This window comes from Poecilia latipinna, unplaced genomic scaffold, assembly GCF_001443285.1.
Source record: "Poecilia latipinna isolate Pla-1442-1.1 unplaced genomic scaffold, P_latipinna-1.0 Scaffold1162, whole genome shotgun sequence".
Lineage (NCBI taxonomy): Eukaryota > Metazoa > Chordata > Actinopteri > Cyprinodontiformes > Poeciliidae > Poecilia > Poecilia latipinna.
In genome coordinates, this window is record NW_015113778.1 from 172621 (window position 1) to 186317 (window position 13697).

Here is a 13697-nt window from a genome sequence, read left to right on the forward strand (position 1 = left end):
CAAATTTTCAATGGTGATTTTAGAAACACACTTTAGGAAGATTTAGATCTCACAGCTGTTTTGTGCATATTAAAGGAACAGTCTGTTCAAAGAACATTGAATTTGACAAAAAAAAACAAAGTTATTGGAAGATGATTAAACTTTTCTTCCCCACAATAGAATATTTTCATAAAGATAATTATGACAGAGAACCAACTCCTTTTCAGTCAGACATCAAAACAGTTTTCATTTACATTCTCAACATTGTACAAATGAGCTAATAGCTACATGCTGTGATGGAAAAACTGATTACTGTAATGAGATTAATCTGTTTTCCCATTCCAAAAGACATAATGACTGGTTTTCTTAATGCTTTTCAGAATATACAGATATGAACTAATTGCTCATACCTGAAATGTTGACAGAAACAAACCTTTGGCCTGAACACCAGTCATAAACAAAGAAAATCTTTCCAATGAGTTCTACAAGTTGGTGATGAGAACCTTTTTAACATCTGGTTTTTTTGTTTTAGGCACAGAACAAAGTGACTTTAAGTGCTTCTTTGTTTTTGTGTAAATCAAAATGTTGCCAATGTTGAACCCAAAATGTCTCATGATCTGAACTATTAAAAAAAAAGAAAAACAAACACCAAATAATTGTCTTATTTTCCTAACGTAGCAATTTGTTTTTTTCTACATTTTCTTCATTTTGAGTTTTCAACCAATCACAACACTCCTCCTTCAATCCCTGCATTACTGCAGCAGTAAACATTCAGCAACTTTTCAAGCAGATGATAAAAGTGCCCCAGAACTCCACAAGATAATTAAAGGCATTTATGATTAAGAATGTGTTGAAACTGGAGAGCTTTCAGAAGAACATGAAGGAGAAACACGTTTCAAACTTTAGCTTAAGTCAACAAAAACCTACAAGCTCACAGCAGAATCTTTTCTGTAAACTTTTAAACTGAAACAGACGCTGTTGCATCTTTGAAATTAACCAGTCATATTAGAAATAAACTTATGAGGCTGTATTGACGGGGTTTGAAATTTGTGACAATAGGTCATATTGCATATCATAATGCAGTAAGTTACTCATCTGTACTTTGGAGACATTGATAGGACTGCCTCCTGAATAGTTAGGGGCGTTTTTATGTACTTTCTATTCTCTTATTTTATTGATTGTTTTATTTTTTTCTTTTTAATGTGACTTGGACTTCAACTGAAATAAAATCAATCAATCTATTTATATTTAGATTGGAGGGAAATCTAGAAATCTTAATTCCAATCAGTTGATTTACTTGTTCTCCAGTTTATTTTTTTGTTAAAAAAAAACAAAAAAACAAGACAAGCCTTAAACACGTTAAGATTTAATTGTACATTTTTCTTTTGGATTCAAAAGAATTGAATCAGAATGCAATTTTTATTTCTTAAAAAAAATGTAGTGAATCTAGCGTTAAAACAATGAGCTGCTGATTTTGACGTCATTTTCCAGGATGATTCATTTTCTGTCGACTGAACAAAGAGCGTGAAAACGTTTCTTCAGGAAAGTCAGATCAAACCAGTAGCAGTTGGGATCTTAATTATTAACTTATAGAGGGGATTAAAGAAAAAATATATAACAAAAGACCGAATCCAGGAAACAGTCGCTGTTTACTCTATAAATACAGAGGAAACGTAACTCAGGTGCTTATTCCCAATAAAACCATATGAACAGCGCAGACATTTTTTGTGGTTCGGAAACCTTTTAAAAAAATTTTGTGGGTTATCAGCCTCTGCTGGAACAGAAATGACTGAAAGAAATTTTACATTTTCACAAACAAAAAGTAAATAAGTTAGCATGTCCACAAACCCAAGAAGATTTCTAAACACAAAACACCCAGCTTTAAATATAACTCATATTCAAGTAAAATCCACATCTTCAGCTTTTAAAAGAAACATAAAATAACATTTGACATTTAAACATGTTTGGTGGTGCGGAATGTGAACATTTAGGTGTAATGTCTTTGGACCTATGCAATACATTTCAAATAAGTTAGCTTAGAATTAAATGTGGTTTTCTTAATGCATGCAGAGCTCCCGGAATCTTATTTGGATGTCTCGCAATGGAGCAGCTGCAGAGAAATGTAACGGGGCCTAAAAGAATCACAGTTTGGCACAAAATAAAAGACTGAATGTACAGCTGATTTACAGGCAGTACATCCACCTTTAACGGGTGGATGAGTCTGTACAGACATTTACATCATTTACCCTGTCAGGACAGAAATTATCAACCAGTTAGTTCCCTGTTGCTGTCTCAGAATGGAAGTGAACAAATTCAAAGGAATACGTCACTGCAAAATAAGACAAACACTTCATTAAAATTAGCAGCTCTGTAAAATAAAGTATAAATATAAATAAGAATGCAAATGTGTCACTTCTCTTCTCTTTGGAGACTTTGGTTCAGTTGGGATCTTAACAGCACATTTTATTTTCCAAAATCTTCCTATAGACAGATTTTCTAACTCTTTTCACATAAAAACAGATGTTTTCATGTTTATTACTTCCTTTCATTCTGGACATCTGCTTTCCCTCCAGCCTGTAACAGTTAGCCTGTCATTTGTTCAGTTTTTCTATAAAATATAAAGCATCGTGGCTTTAAAAAGAATCTATTCATTATGGCTGTGCCGCCACATGAAGCTATGCGCAGTTAGATCAGATGTTCCAGTGTTCGACTCATCTTATGAAGTTGGACAAATCAGTTCAGGAGTAGTCAGTTCAGTAGGTAAACACACAAACCTGCAGGAAACCTGAGTGCATGATGAGGATCATTTTTTTTTTTATTAATTCGTGACTCAAGTGACCTATTTGATTGAATCTCCCTTCTTTGCCAGCTCTCCACACACTTAGCTGCCTGAGGAGTGTCCAATGTCACGGCGTGGAACTAAAATGGCGTGAAAACAAAAATGGTGATGGTAAAAAAAAATATTTACACGAGTGCAGTGTGAGGTTCTGTCTTATTTACAGAGAGTGGGGGCTTGCTGGTGCACATAAACTCCTGGCTGCTGCTCTGTTCAAACTCCACTTATCTCTGGGAATGTCCTGCAGACCAGCGCAGTCCCACGTGCGGTCCGAGTTAAAACGGGAGATTCTTCAGCTGCTCGAACGTGATGAAGAACTGGATCGGCTGCTAAGGAAAAGCTCAGGAGTTTGTATGAAGGAGAAGCTTACTGGGAGTCAGATGACGACAATTCATCCTTCATTTTACTAGCAAATAGAAGACTGACATTCAAACACAGGCTGGGAGTAACAAACCTGAACAGAAAGGGACTGAGTATGGTGGGGGTCTGTGATGCTGTTGGGCTATTAAAGTTCCACAGGCCTCTGGAATCTTTTTAAGAGTGCATGGCATCATGGACATAAATAAATAAATACAAAAAAAAAAAAAACTAGTTTAAGTTTTACAGCTGACAAGATCAAAAAGTGCCAATAAACATATTTGTGTGTAGTTTTACTATATTCATTAATTTCACAATCATATGTCAAAATTTGCAGCCACTGTTTACTTTCTCCAAGTCACAGTTAATTGAGCATGTTGGTGTTCATTATTGCAATAAATAGTATGCTCTTTTTAATTTTGTTAACAAGGTTAAAGTGAAAAGAATAATTATCGTTAGAAGTTGCCTTTAAAAAATTGGTGGATGATTTTTTTTAAAATTGTGCGAAGAGGAAAAAATCTAATGTTCTTCCCTAGGGATGGCAAAACTTGCGAAAGTAAGGGGGGATTACATTCTCCACTGAATAAATGTCTTTAAAGTAAAGGTAAATTTTTTCTACACTATTCAAATTAACTTATTTTGATCCTCAGATCTACTTTTAGACAAACTGCAGGAAGTGTTAGCAGCTAAGAGTGGATCTAAACCAGTGTTCCCTAACTCTAACTCATTTAACAAACAGTCACAGACCACCTGACCTGAAATTGTCTCCACAATAATGAAACTTAATATATATTGCAACCTGAAATGGAAATATTAGTCTCTTAACTCACTTATTGTTGTTTTCTTTGTTCATCTTTATGAGAAGAGTGGTGCTGTTAAATGTGACTGGCCACAACTAAGCCATGAACATGTCTACTTGGGCATTTTTGAGTTATTAAAAGATTCTGAAAGTGTCTAAGCTTTCCAATGACATCAAACACATGAAAATAAAAAAATAGTAAAGTTGATCTTTACTACCAAGTGTTGTGTGCATTAGTAACATTTAGGACTATTTGTGATTTAGAAGCACAATAAAAAAGAAAATAGACTTGAGTTGCTTTAGCAGAAACAAAAGATCCTTTTCTGCACCATTACATATAAAATAATCCACCCATTTCTGTCAATTGTATTTATTAACTGTATTTAATTATTTTTAACTAAATAAAAATAACAATAGCTGTAGATGTGTAAACAAAGCATCATAAGCAAGCAAAGTCATAAAAAACAAAAACAATTCTGACTAACAGAGACGGGTCCTATTGTGGGTGAGTGTTAGTTCAAAGGAACGTCCAATCGCTAGTGAACAGCACATCAACACTCTCACCAGCTACTCTAAATAGTCCTGGAGTTGTTTGCTTTCCATCGGTGCCAGAAGCTTTTGTTTTGGGTGACTTGGTTTTAAGCTTTCCATTTTAAGTCTTATATTATAATTTTTAAACACAATCCTTTGGTAAGCTAGCTGTAGCGTCGCACTTTGATCTAGCCTCACGGCAAGTAAACGGTTGTTTACATGCATGACCTCGTGGACCATTAGGGGGGCCCCGCGGACCACCAGAGGTCTGGGGACCACAGTTTGAGTAAGACTGGTCTAAACTATTGTCTTTTTTTGTTTCTTCACTGAAATAGGTTTTTCTGTGTGCTTTTAAAGGATACGATGATATTCCAAGGCCCCAGTCGCAGCCAGTTTGGCCAGAATCCCTTATACAGAGCAAAGAATCCCTCATTACTCCACGTCTGCATCACTCCATCCAGCGTTCCTTTGTACATGGGGCTTCCAGACACAACCCGCTGATTCATCATGCGAGTCCGAACCACATCCACAGGGTTGGAGGCGATGGCCCCGGCCAGGCCACAAGTAAAACTGGACCTGTGGAAAACATTTTGAAAATGATTAATACACAAAAACCTAGAAAAATTTGATATAAAGAAGAGACTGACATGAAATGTGTCAGGATGGTGTCTCCCACGAGGCCAGAGCGAAGGAGGTGCTTCTTTGTGACGTCATAGAAAGGAAGTTCCACTCCGACCACAATGGCTGCCCGCTGGGCAGTGGGGATGACACCCTGAAGAGGAAGAAGAAGAACAAAGTCTAACTTTGGCTTTATTGCAGAACAACTCTGAGTAAACTGCCAAGCAGTTTGTCAATATTTTCCAAAAATATTTCTATAACTGAAAGTAAAAAATTAAGCAAGTAAGATCTTTTCATCCTCATCTTTAGGCCTGGGGTTAGACTGGATATGGTTATGTATTTATGAATAGAGGTCATACATACCATGACTTTCAAAAGTATTCATACCTCATCCAGTTCTTTTTTTTGTCTTGTTAAAACTGCAAACTTCAAAGTAGCTGTTGCCATTTTGCAGACTAGCATAAGCACTGCCAGGGGGAGTATGGAGAACCAGAATTTTCCAACAGACAACTTAGTTCGAAAGGCTAATAAATAGATTCATAAACACAAAAACAAAAGATATTATAATTTTAGTACGTTTTAGTTTAAAAAAAAAAAAAAAAAACATGACTTAGTTCCAGTTGGTTACAGTTTATCCCCTTTAATTACCGTTTTTATTTATTTCAGTTCACAAAAATGTTTCCTCAATTTCAGTTCTGGTTATTTCATTAGTTTTATTTAACTATAATGACCTTGCCTCTGAACCCAGTCATCCCTCAACCCAATAAAACGTTCTACAGCAGCATTATTCCAAACATAATGGTCACAGAAGCGTCCAGAAAGAACCCACCCTCCACAGCCCTCTGGTGCCCTCGGTCTGGTAGATGTTGATGAAGTTGGACATCATGCTGCCCTGCAGCAGGCTGCCCTGCGCTTGCATTCTTATCTGGAATGAAAACAATTACGGAAAGTTAGAATTTTTTTAAAGATTCTCATAAATGTATGTTTAGTAACTGGTTTATATGTCTACCACTGCTACAGTCAGCTGTTGACTTAATAAGAAATGTTGAGTTTTTCCTTATTAGTGACATCATTCTGATGTCATCTGCCTGAGTCCAGCATCCCTGGAAGAACACCGACCCGTTTCCATGTCAACGTACCACCAAAGCTGCTTTTATGTGTCGGCAAACAGACCCATCAGACTAATGTTACCATTAGCAATCACCTTGAGGACGTCAGTGGGGTTGGCCAGCATAGAGGACATCACCCCAGATACGACCCCACAGAAGATGTTGATGATCAATGTCTCATCTGTGAACCAAAGCACAGTCAGAAGTCACCACAGATGTTGAGGTATTTAAACATTTAAACAAGTCATAATGGAAATATCCATGTTTTAAAGGATTCTGATTCTGATTTTGTTTGTTTGGGGAAAAAAGGTTTTTATTTACATAACATAACCAGATCCATTAGCAATCACCTTGAGAACGTAAATATGTTTACATTACCAAGTAAACATATTTAAAAGGAAATATGTTTGGATGTTTAAAATTAAATATAAAGAAATATATTAACTGCTGTTTTATGAAGGTTAGCTGCACTAATTGCAAATATAAACTCCTGATAAAGACTGTTTAAATTTTGTTCTCGTTTTAAAATGGAGAAGCTTTGTTGGCGAACAAGTGCTGCTACTCATTTTGAATTTACGCCAAATACAAATAAATTGCTAAGTAATGACCTTTTGAAAGCTGTTTTTACAAATTCTGACTTCACATGTGTTCTAAAAATAACCTGAATCAACTAAAAACAGATGCTTAAAGTTAATGTTCAAGGCTGCTTATGTGAGGTCAAAACAGTACATTTACTGAAGAGCTTTCTAGTGAAAAAATATAGTTTATCAGAATTATACTCAATAAAATGAGTACAAGGCCTTCAGTCTACCCTTCTTGCGTTAGATTGAGGAAAATCATGATTAAAATAAAGATAAGTGAATTGAGTGCAAATTAAATTTAAAATAACTGCTTGGAGCTGAAATATCTGTAGCTCTGCAGTGTCACCAGGAACTTTACTTAGAAACTGCACTGCAGTCAATGATGGTAAAGAGACACCGGGGAGAAGAGAATGTTGTTGGCAACGGCAGGTAGTGGTGGCAGATAAAGCAGGAACCAGTCAGTAGGAAAAAGTCATATAATGAATCATGAAGAGAGGGGGGAAAAACCCAAAGAGCAGCCATAAACATCCTGACAGTCTGAAAAACATCATGGCGCCACTTATTTACACACAAGTGAAGCCAAATGTAATTTGGATGCCAACCAAAGTCATTTAATGTGCACACTGTAGATAAAGCAATCACTCAAATACCTCAATCTCTTTATCAAAACCTCAAAATACTTGTATTTTTTATTTTTTTTCAAAATATATCAATCGTATTTCTTCTAATGCTCACAAACATAATCCTTGTCTGTATAAAAAAAAACATATAATTCTGTTATAATTTTATCATATTTATCTTTGGTATCAGAGACCATCAGAGCAAATCTGACCTCTAATTATTAGTACACTTCTTTTGTTGTAAAAAATGTCCTCAAAATCTAATTTCCTGAAGCTTGTTTCCCTCTTATTTAACTTGCAAATTACTGGAGTCGGGTTATTACAGTGACTCTGTTTCAAACAATAATAAAGGAAAGTTTTAAGGAGTTCTCCCCATTCTTTGTTTAAATTAAGTTGACTGCATTGCTTCTGTGAGAAAAAATCTATTAAGCAGGGGTGTAAATACTACATTCAGCTCCCAACATAAGTTTTTAATAAGACATAAAAAAGTGAAGTGAAACTTGTTGATTTTTCTTCTGCGACTGGAAGTTTTTACACCTAAAAGAAAGCATAATTAATGCTATTCTAGTCTAGCTTCTGCGTCTGCAAAACTGTATAAACAATTCATAACTTTGAAATCCAAGCTTAGAGGATTTTTTTTAAACACTGGAAATGGTTTCAAACTAATAGTTTATCCAACTAAAAGATGGAAGAATGCACAGGAGCATACTTAAAAAATATGCAAACACTTACCTTCTGGGTGAGTGACAAAGAACCTCTTCAGAGAGTTGTACGTTCCTATTTTGATTGTACCATAGGAAGCTTGTCTCAGAAGAGCCGGGGAAATCCTGTGCAGAGCGGTAAAATAAAATTAGTCAGTTGAAGTCAACAATTTATATGCAAGACAAGGAGTGAAACATCTGAGTCTAAGTGAAAAGTTTGCAGTAGCATCACTGGACCAATCACCCTTGAACTGAACTAGTATTGTGTAAATACACTCTAACACCGTTAATTAAAGGTCAAAGTAGAAAATATCAACAAATCTTGAAAGCGATAGAAAAAAAACTAGAAGAAATTTTAAAAATAATAATAATTAATTAGTGGTCCATAAAAATTTTGGAAAACAGTTATCTAATATCTGATGACCAGTGATGGCATAGTTACTTTGGAAAAGTAACTGTAATAGTTGCACAACTTTACGGACACGTTCATTAGTGGCTGTTCTCACGTTTATTATTACGCTGTTCAGATTAGTCTCCATGTTTGCAGTTTTCTGGAGCGCAATGAGAAGCTCGACATCATTCAGAGATAATACATGAACTTGACATTAACAAAGACAATCAATCACCCAGAAAAGGGAATTTAAATTCTTCTTTCCGTGTTTGGCAGGTGAAATACTAGAAAATTGGGTTAGTATCCCTAATACTACTAATGCATCAACACTAAGAATTCACACCTTTTTCAGTGAACTATTTCAGTAGTTCCTTTTTCTAGGTTTAGGAAAATTCTCAAATATAAAGAGTATACTTTTGATGCATAAATGAGAAAAATCTTGTAATTTCTTCACTTTTATTACTACTGCTGCTTGTACTGAAGACCCTGCAAAACTGCCTTATCTGGTTTGTGTTATAGATCAGAAATCTGTTTTACTGCTTCCAGTAGGAAAAATCTCCTGAAATATTTCCAGGTGTTTCAACATCACTGAATACTAGAAGACTCAGAAACAAATCAAAAACATTGTGTTAGTTCACTAGTTATAAAGAGCAGTGATAATAAACTACCAGTGATTATCAAATATTCATTTAAAAACAGCAGAATAATACCTTTAAAGTTAATGGGCTGGGTTTCATGTTAAAATTCTAAACTACTGAGAGATGTGAGGTCTCTAATTTTCTATCTGATTTAGCAAAAATGTAAAGAAACATTGGGTGTTATCCATAACTGAACCTAATATATTCCTAAAAGAAAATATGAGCTATCTGCTTATTTGAAGTAGATTGTTCTTAACCAGAAAATAAAAGAGGAAATCAAACTCAAGAACAAAATGTGAGCAAGACACGGCAGCCTACCCAGAGTAGAGCGCCAGCATTCCCTCCTCCTTGCTGATCCTGAGGAAAGCGTGGAACATGCCCTTGTAGCGCACCTCCGTGTACTGGCACTGACCCTGGACCTGTAGCCGGGTCTTAGCCAGGTCCACAGGAAATGTCCCTGAAGACGGAAAATAACACAGATTAATATGATGACAAATTTTGAGAGGGATGTTAGCCCCAAATATTTATTGGGATTTTATGTGACAGTCCCATACAAAGCAGCACACGATGGTGGTTTTTCTACAAGTGAAATATATAAAATTATGGCCCAGTGTAAATACTTTTATTGAACCATGTCTGCTGCAGTTTGAGCAATAAAGATTGGATTCTGGAATTGTGTTCCATCTTCTTTGTAAAAATAGGTTAAACTCAGTCAGGTTAGATGGACAGTTTATATACACATCAGTTTTCCAAGTCTTTTCAATTGGATTTTGGTAAAACTTTGACTGGTCACATCTTCATTTAGTAGGTGTTTTTTATTCAGACTAATCCATCTTTCCATCTGCTCTGATCAGTTTCTACTGCATGATGTTTTACTATTAGGATGATGTATTCAGTGTTAGCTACATTTACACTTAGGCCAACTCTGTCACTTAATTATGTGACTACTGAAGGTCATTGGTTGCACAGGATTTTATGTATTGATATCAGTGTAAAAGCAACAAGATATTGTTTACCTTCTACTTCGCAATCCAATACAGCTTTAAATTGCATTAAAATGTGTTGTTTTAATGTAGAAAACCTCAAGAAGCATGGATACGTCTGCAGGGCATTGCATATTCTGTTATTAATTAAACATAACATTAATCTCCAGTCAAATACCTCCACCTTTTACAACTTTTATAAATATTTATGCAACTGAAATAATCAGTAATAGGATGATAGATTTTATACATATACAGCTCTGGAAAATAATACTAAACCCCATTCAAAACCAAATACAGATTTCTTAACTCTTCCTTAGTTAAAACATTAGTATTGTTATTTCTAAATGAATATGAACTTGTTTTCTTTCCATTATTTGAGATCTGAAAGCACCGCATCTTTTTCTTTATTTTGACCTTTTCTCATTTTCTGCAAATACTTAATTGTTGCTTCAAATTTCAGAAACATGTTGTCAGAAGTTCATAGAATAAAAGAACAATGTTCATTTTACTCAAACATATACCTATCAAGAGTAAAACCAGAGAAACTGACAATTTTAAGTGGTCTCGTAATTTTTTTCAGAGCTTTATATTTCTACAGGAATAATTTTCCAATTTAGCTAGAGGCTAGCTCTGACTAAAACCTACTGATATCACATGAAAGATGCAAAGTGAGGCTAACTGCCATTCTACTGTATCTTTGACTTTGTAAGCTGTGCACATTATATATTCCAGATTTATTTATTAGGTTTATGTCAGATGGCCTTAAAATCTATTTAGCAGAATGCATCAGCTTCCCTCTGAAACCAGAGTCATCATCACTCTGCAGGTGCTGCTGCACAATTTCTCAGTAAATTTCAGAAGCTGGTGACAATTTATACATAAATCTGAAACAAATTAGTAGATACTGCCCTTGGTATTTACATTAAAATAGACTGAAGCGAGTGTCTGTGTGTATTGGTGCATCAAGTACCGAATTCTGCGACAATCGAGGCTATTCCTCCGTAGATGAATGGCTTCCAGTTTAAGTTGACCATCTCCGTGTCGGCGGCGGCCGCTTCCATCTGCTGCAACCCGGCTAAAAACAAAAAAAGGCCCAGACAGAGGTCAACGCAATGCTGCAGTCTCTGACAGCACAGCATGTCGACAAACATTGAGTTCTGGTGATGCTACAAATCAACAAGGCTCCTTGGCATCAGCATCCCAGCATACTGCGCCGGAAAAAGACAGCGAATACCGTCTGGAGAGTCTCTTATCGTTGGGTCGCGTTTCTATTGGCTGAGAGTTAAAGCAGTCAAACGGTTCAGTGATTCTATTGGCTGATGGATTACACCATAACTGAGTCAGTTGAGTGACGGCAAGCGTCACGACCGAAGTTATCAATAATAACGCCAATAAACACAACTGAAGTTTCAGATTGCTTACACTTTTAGGTCTTCGAATAAAATTTAAATTAAATAAAATAGTGTTTCTGAACTATATTTATTACATGGAAGGTCTCCGGCTCCCTGAAGCTTAAGCAGATGGCTGTTATTATTATTAGGCTAACGGCCATTCAGCTAACACTTCGAGGTTACCGGCAGACAGTTAGGCAGCACTTTGAGCCAAAATGTCCCCTACCTGTTGAGTCGAAAAAAATCCCCAAACCACGGGACTATTTGTCTTTGTTTCCCATAGCTCAATGCAGTCCCGTGCAATGACTTTACCAAAGTACAGCAGGAAACTTATCTACCGTTAGCTACCCATTTGAGCTCGTGTAAAGGTCCAAATGATTGAAGCTCAACTTCCGTTTATACTTTCAAAATAAAATATTTTCGCGTAAAACAGGAACTGAGTCAAGACGATAGTTTTAAAACAGTATTTTCCTGGTTAAATAAAGGAAGGAAAAGTGAGGCGCACCACGAGATTCTCATTTCTGTCTGTAGTGTGGCGAGATGTGTTTCCTAAGTAGTGAAAGTCTAACAGTGCTAAAGCCTTGAGTGAAACAAAGCTAAAATAACAGTGATTTCAGCTTTGTTTCATATGGAAACAAAGCTAAAATTCAAGTTGTTTATTTTCACTCCTGAAAGTTTGTATCTCATGAAATCAATGACACAAACAGCAGTGTATTACATCTATTTGAAACACAGACACAGCATTGTTTTACTTTTATCTATTTGTTTTTATAAAAAAAACATCAGCAGTCGACTCATTTGTTATATAGAAAAGTCAATTTAATTTATTTATTTACTTTGCAATTTATAATACTTTCCATTCACTCATTCCATAAGTGTGTTAAAATTTACATCACTACAAAAAATGTTTTCCCAAGATTTTGCTTCCTAAAATGACATTCAGATAAACAGCTTGAAATGATCCACCATCTTGTATTTCCACACTTCTTTGCAAACTCACAAGTCCAACAAAAAAAGAAATCAGCTTTGTTCTTAACGCAATGTCAGAGTCACTGAATAGCTGTTTTTGGTTAACGACTGTAATTAATTAGTCTATAAGGAATGAAAGTGCTAGTCTTACAAAATCCACATCATAGGAAAGGCATATTAATACTGCCCATTGAAATTGATGTTGGTTATTGTTTCACTCAACACTGCTATTTAGATTTTCTGGCACAAAATGGAAAAGTATTTCAGGGACCTGTTGCTCATCTGTTAGGTCCTATAAGCAGCTAAACAGATGAAATAGTAATAGTTATGGAGGTCATGTTTAAACATTGTGGAAAATCTAAATTTGTGTAATTTAGCCTTTTTTTCACCAGACTTGTTTTACATACTTTCTTCTGACTTTCTTATAGCTTTTCTTTCTAACTTACAGATTATCCTTCTTATTATCAGTGATAATGTCTTCATCACCATCTTAGAACTCATCTTTCTGACTCAAACCTACTGACATAATATCTGCTGTTTTTAGGTAAAATGTGGAAAAAAATAGTTACTTTAGATTTAAATGAACTTAGTTGGAAGTCCGAAGTTTCGGTTCAGTTCTCATCCAAACATCCCGTTTCAAAAGTAACTTTACTTTTCACTGGATTTTTTTTTCCACCTTTTCACATGTCTTTTAAATATGTAGTTTAGAATTAGACTCTCAAAAAACAAAATTTTAAATGCTGTAAATTATAAATATAATTTATGGCACACATTAAAGATGTCAAAAAGACTATACATTGCAAGAAGGTAGATGAAATAATGTAACTCATCAAAACTTGACAAAACTGAAACATCTTCACAAACAACATGTGTTAGATGCAAGGAATGTGTACTCCTGAAGCCAAGAAATTACAAATTTTTGTCTGAATAAGTCAAACATTTGTGATTAATGTTATAGAAAAACTGAAAATGTTTGAATACTGTGAATACTGTCACAAAATGTTGTAATGCCTACTCTGGGTAATCTTGCAAACCATCAAGACAATTGATTAGTTAACTTTTCTATTCTGAACCACACTCATATACTACAAGTTATTCTACCAAGTAAAAAAAAAAATCTTGGTATTTTAACGTTTTTTATGTATATATATATATATATATATATATATATATATATATATATATATATAT

The 13697-nt window shown here is 35.1% G+C and overlaps 1 protein-coding gene across 3 annotated transcripts; it reads right to left on the bottom strand.

The window, feature by feature from the left end:
* Window positions 1-2769: 2769 nt before the first annotated feature.
* Window positions 2770-11930, bottom strand: LOC106960178 (brain mitochondrial carrier protein 1-like). Of its 3 annotated transcripts, none has more exons than XR_001427517.1 (9): window positions 11117-11372; window positions 9479-9617; window positions 8163-8257; window positions 6325-6410; window positions 5950-6045; window positions 5150-5274; window positions 4865-5078; window positions 2980-3132; window positions 2770-2898 (listed from the first exon to the last, which is right to left on the bottom strand). XR_001427517.1 is itself a non-coding variant. In XM_015053147.1 (9 exons), the coding sequence occupies exons 2-9, from the start codon at window positions 11205-11207 to the stop codon at window positions 3091-3093; spliced, it is 888 nt and encodes a 295-aa protein (XP_014908633.1). In that variant the 5' UTR covers window positions 11208-11221; window positions 11764-11930; the 3' UTR covers window positions 2770-3090. The 3 variants fall into 3 exon arrangements, 2 of the variants coding, with proteins under 2 accessions (XP_014908633.1, XP_014908632.1); XM_015053147.1 differs by adding an exon at window positions 11764-11930 and having other exon boundaries at window positions 2770-3132; window positions 11117-11221; XM_015053146.1 differs by having other exon boundaries at window positions 2770-3132.
* Between the last annotated feature and the right edge of the window lie 1767 nt (window positions 11931-13697).